The sequence below is a fragment of the Eptesicus fuscus genome, chromosome 6, assembly GCF_027574615.1.
Source record: "Eptesicus fuscus isolate TK198812 chromosome 6, DD_ASM_mEF_20220401, whole genome shotgun sequence".
Taxonomy (NCBI): Eukaryota; Metazoa; Chordata; class Mammalia; order Chiroptera; family Vespertilionidae; genus Eptesicus; species Eptesicus fuscus.
Genome location: NC_072478.1, coordinates 78,437,073 through 78,449,752, shown reverse-complemented (window position 1 = coordinate 78,449,752; position 12,680 = coordinate 78,437,073). Strand labels below are relative to the sequence as shown.

Below are 12,680 nucleotides of genomic sequence, written 5' to 3'. Positions count from 1 at the left end.
GGGGAAAAACTATGAAGCCATTAGACAGACAGACAGAACCTCTCACCCTGCTCCCACAAGGAATAAGCAGCAGGACAGAATCAGCTACCACAGGAACGCAAGCCATATTTCAGCAATATGGGGATAAACTGCAGCTATCATGTTACATGCTCCTATACAGCCTTTCATAATAAGAAATGATCTTTCTCTCTTTGGGCCAAATTTTTCTTATTGATTTTCTCTGCACTGATGACATCACCTGTTGAATATTTTTTGCTTGCCTTAGCACATGTCACTTGTCCCTCTACCCCAGAGTGCATTAAGATGGTTCTGAGGTAATGACATTTCCAAGCTTCAGCAACCAAGACTTGCTAGCATCTAGCCAATATACATGCAAATTTACCCTTTTAAATTTAGCCAATTGGGTCAAAAAGCCCTCTAAATTGAAAGAAAATATGAATGTGTATCTTACTCATAATTCTATCCTGTGCAAATGTGATTGTATATAGCCTGTGGTCATCTACGTAGACAGGAGTAAACAAATCTAAATAGAAAGCTACTCAAAATGTAGAGAGGAAAAAACAGGAAGGGAAATCCAAACTTGGCTGTATTTCAGAATTTAAAAAAAAAAAAGAAGAAGCCTAACTCGCACAGAGGAAGAGGAAAACATGAATATGATGAAGCCATTGGAAACAAGAGTAAGTAAAAGGCTTGACAATATAAATTTCTATCAGTCTGTGTTAATCAAGAATTCAGGACAGTTCTGTTTGGTTTGGTTTTATGTCTATGGTGAGAAAAATAAAAGATTTTCATGGTTTAAATGTACCTCTCCCCAAATTTCTGTGAAGATTTTCCCTCACCTAATATCAGACTCAGGTGCATCATTCTCAGATTTACTGACAAACTACCTAGCCATGGGCACAGAAAACAAGGCTAGCACTGCAGAATTAGGCTGTCACATGATCCTAACACAGCAACACCGCAGGAGCAACAAATGCCAGAAGCACATGCCTCCAAAACTAGAACCTCAGACTGGTTGGTCTCTTCCCTCTGAGATTTGACAAAGAACTTGTATGCATAACCCATGGATACAGACAATAGGGTGGTAAAGGTGTGGGGTAGGGGGATAGGGTTGGGGAGGCTAGAGGGGTCAATGGGGGAAAGGGTGGAAAGGGGACATATATAAGATTCAAATAGTTCAACCAAAAATGAGAAAGAAAGAAACCCCAAACTTTGTAAGCTGCAGCATCAAAAGGAACACACATTATCACTAGTGTAATCATCACTGTTCCTACTGCTTTCTCAGTTATACTAACCAAAGAACAAAAGGACTTTCAAAAATTAAAATCATTCAAAGATAGGGATGGGAACAGTAAATCCAATAACAAAATGGGGATTCTGGCCCTAGCCGGTTTGGCTCAGTGGTTGGAGAGACGATCCACGGATCAAAGGGTCCCTGGTCTGATTCCAGTCAAGGGCACACACCTCAGTTGCAGGCTAGAACCCCAGTCTGTGTATGCAGGAGGCAACCAATCAATGTGTCTCTCTCACATTGATGCTTCTCTCTCTCCGACTCTCCCTCACCCTTCCACTCTGTTTGGAAGGCAATGGAGAAAATATCCTTGGGTGAGGATTAACAACAAAGAAAGGGGGTGAGAGGATTCTGGGAGCCTAATGTGGAGAGTCTTCTTTTTAAAGGCTTTTGAAAGAAAAGATTTCCAGCAACACGGATATACCATACTCAACAGTGGTCCCCTGTGATTGAAACACAACTCTAGGAGCCTAAAATGGGCAAAGGACCTAAATAGACACTTCTCCAAAATGGACATAAAGAAGGCCAAAAGGCATATATAAAAGTGCTCAAAGTCATTGATCATCCGAGAGATGCAAATCAAAATGACAATGAGGTACCACCTCATATCTGTTAGAATGCTTATCATCAACAAATCAACCAACAACAAGTGTTGGCAAGAATGTTGAGAAAAGGGAACCCACGTACACTGCTGGTGGGAATACAAACTAGTGCAGCTCTGTGGAAAACAGTTTGGAGTTTACTCAAAAAATTAAAAATGGAACTACCATTTGACCCAGTGACTCCAGTTACAGAATATATCCCAAGAACTCAGAAACACCCATCAGAAAGAATATATGCACCCCTATATTCATATCAGCACAATTTACAATAGCTATCATTTGGAAACAGCCTAAGTGCCCATCAGCAGATGAATGGATTAAAAAACTGTGGTACATCTATACCATTGCAACAGCATGGATGGACCTAGAGAGCATTATGCTAAGTGAAATAAGCCAATCAGAGAAAGATAAGTATTACATGATCTTACTCATATGTGGAATCTAATGAACATAAACTGATGAAAAAAATAGACCCAGAGACATAGAAGCATCCAACAGACTGTCAAACCTTAGAGGAGGCGGGGAGGGGGAAAGGGGGAAAGATCAACCAATGAACTTATATGTATACTAGAGGCCTAATGCACAAAATTCGTGCAAAAGTAGGTCTGCCTTCCCCTGGCTGCCAGCACGGCTTCCCTCTGGCACCCTGGGACCCAGGCTTCCCTTGCAGCTCTGGCTTCCTCTGGAAAGACATCGGGTCTAATTAGCATATTATGCTTTGATTATTATAGATATGCAAACCCATAGACACAGACAATAGGGTGGTGAAGGCTTGGGGGGAAGGAGGTAGGAGAGGGCAATGGGGGGGGGGGGAAGGGACATATGTAATACTTTCAACAATAAAGATTTATTAAAAAAAAAAAACAAACTCCAGGAACCTAGAATTTTGAATGCTCTCAGATCCTCTAGCTCAGTGGTTCTCAACCTTTCTAATGCCGCGACCCTTTAATACAGTTCCTCATGTTGTGGTGACCCCCAACCATAAAATTATTTTCGTTGCTACTTCATAACTGTAATTTTGCTACTGTTATGAATCATAATGTAAATATCTGTGTTTTCCGATGGTCTTGGGCGACCCTGCTGCTGTAGAGCCTAAGACCATAGGAAAACACAGATATTTACATTATGATTCATTAACAGTAGCAAAATTACAGTTATGAAGTAGCAACGAAAATAATTTTATGGTTGGGGGTCACCACAACATGAGGAACTGTATTAAAGGGTCGCAGCATTAGAAAGGTTGAGAACCACTGCTTTAGCTCTACCTGGGACTATCAACAACTCTTGAGCCCACCTCCAACATGACAGATTAGTAAAGCCATCAATCCTTACATATTCTATGTGTTTCAGTCAGATAGATTTCGTTTCTTTCAAAGATAACAAGTTAGTGTTTAGCACAAAACCCCAGTAATTTTTCCTGTTTTTAAAGAGCAAATAAAAATTTTAAAAGAAGTTACACATTTGCCTCCAAATGCATGCATGTTTGAAAGCAGTGAACAATTCCAGGATTTACCATAATCTTCTCCCATCCTCTCTTCCCTCCTCCCTCCAAAAAAATAAAGACTAGTAAAATCCACTTCCTCTAATACAGGTCTTGATACTATATAGGCCCAAGTAGGAAGTTGCCAACTAGAAATCCCAAAAGGTTCTTAAGCAAGAAATGTACTCAGCTCCATAAAATCTAGGGCCTCTACCCAGCTGGTGTGGCTCAGTGGTTGAGTGTTGACCCAGGAACCAAGAGGTCATCAGTTCAATTCCTGGTCAGGGTACATGCCAGGTTTCAGGTTCAATCCCCAGTAAGGAGTGTGCAGGAGGCAGCCGATCGATTATGGTTCTTTCTCATTGATGTTTCTAACTCTCTATCCTTTTTCCTTCCTCTCTCTCTCTAAAAAAATCAATAAAATCATATTTTTAAAAAATCTAGGGCCTCCACCCTAAAGACTATCACTTTTGAAATGCAAGGATATCTTCCAAATGGTGATCAAGACTGGCAGCAACAAGGTATTGTTGTTGATAACTTTAGAGAAAGGAAGGGAGAGAGAGAGAAACATTTATTTGTTGTTCCACTTATTTATGCATTCATTGGTTGATTTTTATATGTGCCCTGACAGGGGATCAAACCCGGAACGTTGGCTTATCATTCAGGTGGGGAACGTCTGGCCCGTGGGTCATATATGACCCGAGAAATCATTTGGTTTGGCCCTGCCAAGTCATTAGGCATGAGTTAATTAAATGTTTGACCAACTATAGTAGGCTAAGTTTTTTTATTATTTAAAGTATTACATATGTCTCGTTTTTCTCCGATTGACAGCGCCCCCCCCACTCCCACCCCCTAGGACAAGCCCCAACCATCCCAGTGTCCCATTGGTTATGCTAATATGTATGCATACAAGTCCTTTGGTTGATCTCTTACCCTCCCCTTTTGTCTCTGTATCTATTTTTGTTCATCAGTATGTATTGTTCATTATATCCCACATATGAGTGAGGTCATGTGATATTTATCTTTCTCCGACTGGCTTATTTCGCTTAGCATAATGTTCTCCAGGCCCATCCATGCTGTTGCAAATGGTAAGAGTTCCTTCTTTTTTACAGCAATGTATAGCAGGCTAATTTTTAAGTATAGCAGGCTAATTTTGTATGGCCTGCAAATGATGTTATAAATATCCAAATGGTCCTTGGTGGAAAAAAAGTTTCCCCACCCCTGGCTTATCGAGACAATGTTCTAACCAACTGAGTTACCTGACAAGGACCCAAACAAGGTTTGTTTGTTTGTTTGTTTGTTTGTTTGTTTGTTTAAATATGTTTTTATTGATTTTTTAGAAAGAGAGGAAAGGAGAGGAAGAGAGAGAGATAAAAACATCAATGAGAAACGTTGACCAGCTGCCTCCAGCACGCCTCCTATTGGGGATTGAGCTGGAAATCCAGGTGTGTGCCCTAACCTGGAATCAAACCAGAAACCTCTCGGTGCATGGGATGACACTCAACCAACTGAGCTCCACAGCTGGGCCAACAAGGTTTATTTTAACATACTTTCCCAGAGCACCTCTATGTGAGACCTCTGGTGCTGGGATATGACAATTTTTGGAGTTGGGCATGATTAACAAACCATTTGATCTTTCAATATAAAGCAAAATCAAGCTCCGTCTCTACCACAAAAGAGTAAGTGATTCCATGTATATTTCTGTACATGTGCTCTCTAAGTAGAGAAATAATTCTCCCTAATCATCAACACACATTAAAAGCAAACTTTCACATTGAGGAATGCCAGTAACTATAGCACGAAAGCCCTGCTGCTTGACTCACTTAATCCGCTTAAACCCATTTAGAGATGGTCAGGTTAGATTTTACTGCTTCTTTGCCTTGTCATGACCAACTAAAGTAATGAAAATTTACACAGATGATATGAGTAGTACCTTTCAGAGGTTGTACTGTCACTTTAACTCAAAGACATATGCATGCAGAATAAAGGTGTTCTAAAATGAAACCAAGAAAAAATTTAATTCAGGAAGAACATGGGTTTCTATTCAGTTCTCTTAGCTAAAGAAAGGTAAAGATAAAAAAATAATACAAAATTCCAGCCCTAGCTGATGTGGCTCAGTGGATAGAGTGTCTGCCTTCGGACTAAAGGGTCCCAGGTTCGATTCCGGTCAAGGGCACATGCCTGGGTTGTGGGCTCGATCCCCAGTGGAGGGTGTGCAGGAGGCAGCTGATCAATGATTCTCTCTCATCATTAATGTTTCTACCTGTCTTTCCCTCTCCCTTCCTCTCTGAAATCAATAAAAATATATTTTAAAAAGAAATAATAATAATATTACAAAATTCCATCAACGGGAACTATGTATTCCACCAATTTTAAGACATGCACTATTACCTTCTTTGGTTCCACTGCCTGAATCTTTTGAATCCAAAGAGAGGGCAAGTGAACAAGACGGCTGGTGACCTAGAAGGAACTGTGCACTCTAGGTACTATGATACCATATTATTGCCCTCTTTTCCACATGCATAAAAAATAATTACCTGTGATCCCATTGGTGCTTCTCTGGGCAATTTTTGTTGCCCACAAATCTATAATAACTGTACTGGGATAATATAATTTAAGTATTTCCCATTTTTTAGTATACAAGATGTAGGCCAAGTGACCTAGAGAGCAGAAAGGAGAACCAAGAGTCTAAAAGGAGGGAGATTATATTCCTTCTAAATTTTCACATAGAACTCATTCCTAATCATGGCTGTTCTAATCCAATTGACTCTAATGCTTTTCTCCACATGGAACTAAAGTGGTTACTTCAGGGGAGATTTTAATCCAGTTCCTCCTGCCTGGCAAACATTTCTTTTTTTCATCAAAGGGTGGCTGACTTCAATGCAGACATTTACAGTATCCCAAGAGTTTCTTTTCCTTAAAAAGGTAAATTAAAGAGATCACCTTTATCAGATTCCCCCATTGGAAGTTTTGGGATTAAGTTCCTGCAGAACAGTAACATTGAAATCTAAGATCACAGACCCTCTAAGAATCTGATTAAACCTCATTCACAGAAAAATGTACAAGCTACAAAATTCCACAAGACAGTCTATGAACGCAGGATAAGAACTTTTAGCTTATTGAGAGATGGACTATGGAAAGGCTCAAGGTTAGTCTTGAGCATCCTTGAAGTCTAACAGGAACTCTCCTCTGTTTCTTAACCAGGAAGCAGGAAAATGATAGGAGTACTAATGTGGGCTCATTCCTGAGAACGTGGGTTTCCACTCATGAGCAACTTTGGTTTGGGGACTTCTCTTTGGCCTGGGGAAACTGTTGTCTAAAACCCTACCTGTCCAATCTTTCCTTCTCCATTGCTTTCAGAGATGTCAGACCTGCCCTGTGGTCTGAAGACTCTACCAGCCCTCAGAGTATCCCTGCTGTCTTCTCTCTTCCTTTATACTTCCCAGGCATTTTCCCTAACAAAACTTATACTTCTAATACCATCTTGGGGTCTGCTTCTAAAACTACACACCTGCAGTTGCTGCATTTTCACAACAACTTTACACAGGGCCCCAAGGAAGTGGCCTTGAAGTCTTCCAGTTCTTACTCCAGTACCACAATCCAACACAGAATCTATGCCCCTTAAAACAATGACGTTTTAGACATGCCCGTAGGATGAAGGCCATGGAAGCCAACAGGCCAATGATGTTTCACAGACGACATGGGTAGTTTTGAGATTTCTGCCTTCAGGCGTGAGATAAGACCCATTAAGGATAAGTGCCAATGGTATAAGAGAAATTGGCATGGAAGGCCAAATCAGTAAGGTAAATGTGTAACAAGGACGTACCTTTGTCAGGCATGAAAATATGACCCTGACTCATGCTAAAATAGCTTTCACAACACTAAACATGGAGCTGTACATTCATAACTAAGCTCTAAAAAGTGATGACACTATTCAACAGCAAGAAGATAGAGTTAGGTCAAGTTAAAACATTTAAAGCCAGTTGGTTAAGTGTGCCAGTAGGAGCTATTAAGAGTGCAAATAAATGTTCTATTATTTAAGTACCACAATGCCCCAATCCCAGCATCACCTGAGGCTTTCAGTTGAAGGAGTAGGTAAGATTCTGAGGTAAATACAAGGGATTGTGTTAGATTCAGCCATGCTGTATCACTTTTCCTAAATCATTTCTGTTCCACTGTTAAGGCTTAGGCATGCAGTATCAAGTGACTGTACCAACTTACCCTTTTCTCCTGTGATAAAACATTATTATAAAATAGGACAGAGAAGGAGAAATCTTTTAAATTAGTGTTTCTCTGAAAGTCTCAAAAGAACAAAATAATCAAATGCTTTGCAAGCTTTTCCACCCTTTATTCTTGGTTTGTGGTGTTAAGCTCTTAGTGACAAAGAAGCCAACCCCACTTATCTAGTTTACCAACACACAGAAAGCAAATCGTAGTCATACTTCTGTTTTAACCAAGCATGACAACAAGGTGATTGAGTAGCTTCCCAAACTACCAGAGCAGCGGGCAATAACTCGCATAGGCTGGCGTTAGATCAGCACTTCATAAATCCTGCAGGCTCCTGACCATTTACATGATCTTTCTATGCAGAATCGGCAGTTTGACACTGGCTCTCACAGGGATTAAAAATCATCACTCTGCTAACCCAACTCACTCACTGTTCAGACGGGTCTTCTTGAATGCAGTCTTTATTACAACCTCACTGCTGCTCCTACACTGAAGAAATACCATGTTTTTAAGTCAGGAGTTCTTCTCTCTCGCTTTATTGTAATAGGGGGTCTTACAACGACCCGATACTGTTACAAAGCATCGTGCTTTACAACAGTAAAGCTTCTGGAAAACCCAAACAAAAGACACGTCACCCGGTGACGTAAGCCTATATACAGTTCTGTGTGGTCGCAGCACATAAGCAAATCCATTCTTGTGCCGTTTCTCGGAAAAGCTTTTCAGTAAATGCACTCATGCTGCTCCAGGATCTCTTCTCTGCAACAAGCCGCCCATCTGCCATCAACAAGTTAAGACGGAGAGAACTAACAGCTGCGGAAAGGAAAGACTGATGCTTTGATTAACCAGCTGAGCAGTTAGAGGAGGGCGAAATTAATAACTTATATTCAGAAGCGATTTAAGGGAACAGAGTGTCACGAAAAAATGAAACCAACGCTATTGAGAAGAATATCCTAAGGAAAAAAACAACTCACCCTGGTGGATTCAATTTTACTCAGAAAGCCTGGGACATAGAAAACAGGAAACTGGTCAAAGGCTCCTGCATGTTTGAGCCTTTTACAGACTCACTGCGTTGAGTCTAACAACCGCGACTGAATGCAGCCTCCAATGTGCTCAGAAGAATGGGTAAGTCCATGCATTTATGTGCCTTGTACCGTCAGCAACAAATCATGCTTTTTAAAATAAACCACTGAATTCACATTTTATGAGGGGAATCACTGTCACATTTTTGGATCCTGAGGTTTACGTAAAAGCATATATTGATGCTAACAGGCTATGTTTTATCTTCTTAATGGTTTAAGTTTTGTTTCAGTCATACTAACAAGGTTAATTTTTCTGCAGCAAATGAAAAATAAGTTATATGCAGTGAAATATTTCACCATATTGTTATGTTCATTTTTTAATAGCTCATACATTCTGCTAAAAATATCCTATCTTCTTGTTTTCCTTAAATTATATTCTGCAGGCTTACATTTCAAGTGGCCATTAGGGGCCCCTATGCTGGCAGCAATATATGCAATGAGTATGGTTTTAAAAATGCTGCCTGCCCTGGGAATGGCGTGTCCACCTAAATGCCGCTGCGAGAAGCTGCTCTTCTACTGCGACTCTCAGGGCTTCCACTCAGTGCCAAACACCACAGACAAGGGCTCTCTGGGCCTTTCCCTGAGGCACAATCACATCACAGAGCTTGAAAGGGATCAATTTGCCAGCTTCGGTCAACTTACCTGGCTCCACTTAGACCACAATCAAATTTCAACAGTAAAAGAAGATGCTTTTCAAGGATTATATAAACTTAAAGAATTAATCTTAAGTTCCAACAAAATATTTTACTTGCCAAATACAACTTTTACCCAACTGATTAATCTGCAAAATTTGGACCTGTCTTTTAATCAGCTGTCATCTCTGCACCCAGAGCTCTTCTATGGCCTTCGGAAGCTGCAGACCTTGCATTTACGGTCCAACTCCCTGCGGACTATCCCAGTACGCTTGTTCTGGGACTGTCGTAGTCTGGAGTTTCTAGATTTGAGCACAAACCGTTTGCGAAGTTTGGCTCGCAATGGATTTGCAGGATTAATCAAACTGAGAGAGCTTCACCTCGAGCACAACCAGCTGACGAAGATTAATTTTGCTCATTTCCTACGTCTAAGCAGTCTGCACACCCTCTTCTTACAATGGAACAAAATCAGCAACTTGACATGTGGGATGGAGTGGACCTGGGGCACTTTAGAAAAGCTAGACCTGACTGGAAATGAAATCAAAGCCATCGATCTGACAGTGTTTGAAACAATGCCTAATCTTAAAATACTCCTAATGGATAACAACAAGTTAAACAGCCTGGATTCCAAGATCTTAAATTCCCTGAGATCCCTCACAACTGTTGGCCTCTCTGGCAATCTGTGGGAATGCAGCCCTAGAATATGTGCTTTGGCCTCCTGGCTGGGCAATTTCCAAGGTCGGTGGGAGCATTCCATCTTATGCCACAGTCCTGACCACACCCAAGGAGAGGATATACTAGATGCAGTCCATGGATTTCAGCTCTGCTGGAATTTATCAACCACTGTCATCACAGCCATGGCTACAACTTATAGAGATCCAACCACTGAATATACAAAAGGAATAAGCTCATCAAGTTACCATGTGGGAGACAAAGAAATCCCAACTACAGCAGGCATAGCAGTTACTACTGAGGAACACTTTCCCGAACCAGACAATGCCATCTTCACTCAGCGGGTAATTACAGGGACAATGGCTTTATTGTTTTCTTTCTTTTTTATTATTTTTATAGTGTTCATCTCCAGGAAGTGCTGTCCTCCCACTTTAAGAAGAATTAGACAGTGCTCAATGATTCAGAACCACAGGCAGCTCCGATCCCAAACACGACTCCATATGTCAAACATGTCAGACCAAGGACCGTATAATGAATATGAACCCACCCATGAAGGGCCCTTCATCATCATTAATGGTTATGGACAGTGCAAGTGTCAGCAACTGCCATACAAAGAATGTGAAGTATAATACCTTCCTATCATCAAAAATTACATCAGATAAGTAACCTATTTTACATAGTAGGGGCTAAATATCTAATTTTTAACAATGGTGACATTAAGCCTAATTTTCAAAACCAAGTGGAGACTTAAGTTTTTGAAGTGTTGAAGTGTTTTTAATTTTTTTTATGAAACCATATTTTAAGTGTTAAATGAAGTAATGCTCACATTAATTTGCAATCTTGTTGGAAAGTCTAAAAATGCTTACTTCAAATTATGGCATTTCATGTATGTGATTATATACTATTGAGTGTAAACATTTACACTTAGGTCTACATATGCTATTTTTTTTTTCCTACTGAAAACAGTTTGGAAAGAAGCTACTGAGCAGAAAAAGATATGGATCAATACTTGTTTAATCATTGCTTTCCATCCCAAATACCACCATTGGCTTGTTGCTTAAAAGGAGACTTAGCAAAGTTCTCTTGTATGATAATCTGGTATTTACTTAAATTTACAATTTACTGCCAGTGTGGGAAGTAGAATTTCATATATGCTGAAGACTGGTAACTATTAAACACTCTTATTCCAGAGTTTTTGCCTGGGTTAATAGATATTATCAAAGTCCACATCATGAAATCAGAACCCTTTATGTAATTCTAATAAGCTGAGTAACTCTTTAATATATTTAAACAATGAATCCAAGTGAATGTGGAAAAGGTCTCATTACATGAATTCAATACTAAATGATTATACTGACTTTGTATCATACATCTCTAGTTTAACTTACAATGAACATGTTGACCTTTTGTGGCATTTAGACAATTATTTTAAACTATTATTACATTGCCATTTTACTTATTAGTTTACTAAATCCTATATTTACATTTATATGTGAAAAAAGATTTAGAAATTATTTTGGAGAAAAGAGAGAAACTGAGTCAACTAAATCCTAGGATCTGCTCCCTTTAGTTTGCAAGCACACACAACATCCTCTCCCTTTCTCAACTGTCATGATCAAAGCTGCCTTACAAAGAGGTTTAAACTCTTTCTTCTGTTTTCTTCCTAATCCTCACACCTCAGAGCCAAATAAAAAATAATTAGCTAGCAACAGGCATAACAATGATTCTTAATAGAATATACATTATAAAGGAACATTAAAAATTACTTTCCAAATATTATATTCTAAAACCTGGCCTTTTAATAAGGATACATAGTCACATTATAAGAGCAGTTCCTTCCAAGTGAAAGGAACAACAGATTACTGAGGCAAACCTTTTTATGGTAAAACACCAACTACATGCTTATACAGCCACGCAATGGTAACTCAAAGGTGGCATGGAGGGGAGGGGGATGAAAGGGAAAGGCAGCACTTTGAAATCTGCCTCACAGAAACGGGTTAGCTGAAGTTAAGAGACAGCCAAGAGTGAGGCAAATGGGTAGCTGTACATTATCTACAGGGCAAGGCCCCACGACCTACAGCTGAAATGGGGAGGAGGAGGAGGTTCCCTAGTGTTAATATAAACATTCCATAATAAAGGATAAATGATAATGATGCCACACTTTTCATGTGAAAAAGAACCACATGTATTGCGTTTCTTCAATTATGATTTCTATGGAGAAACTATAACATATTTAATAAGATTCAGATGCCAAGTTACCAATTCACACAGAATTTTTCCATAAACAAAGTTCCATGTATGTAGCAGCAAAACCCAAAACATTAGACTACTGACTTGATTCTAGAAGAATGAGCATTTTTACAACTGACATATACAACTGTATGTGAAAAAGGCAAAAATCCTTAGAGAAAACCACTACCATAAAAGAAGAAAGTTACCTTTTCCTTAATATGACCATTAAAACACGATATCCTTCATTCAAGGCATATTTTTTCTTCTCTGGACTGAACTGAAAACATGTTAAGACTACAGTTTAACCTATGAGGTTTAATTGTATTTTTTTTTCTTTTTAATACTAAGAGAGGGGTGTCTGTCTACATTTCAAAAAAACACAAAAACATGTCTCAGTAAAATGCTGACACAATCACACATTATGGTAAAAATGTATTCTCTGCATTTCTTAAGGTGGGTAAATTA

The 12,680-nt window shown here is 39.5% G+C and overlaps 2 protein-coding genes across 3 annotated transcripts in view; one reads left to right on the top strand and one right to left on the bottom strand.

Moving 5' to 3' along the window:
• CTNNA1 (catenin alpha 1) overlaps positions 1–12,680 on the bottom strand; it is a 202,031-nt gene that overhangs the window by 65,076 nt on the left and 124,275 nt on the right. The window lies entirely within an intron of this gene.
• LRRTM2 (leucine rich repeat transmembrane neuronal 2) lies at positions 7,074–10,612 on the top strand. Its single transcript, XM_054718286.1, has 2 exons — positions 7,074–7,104; positions 9,063–10,612. The coding sequence occupies exons 1-2, from the start codon at positions 7,074–7,076 to the stop codon at positions 10,610–10,612; spliced, it is 1,581 nt and encodes a 526-aa protein (XP_054574261.1).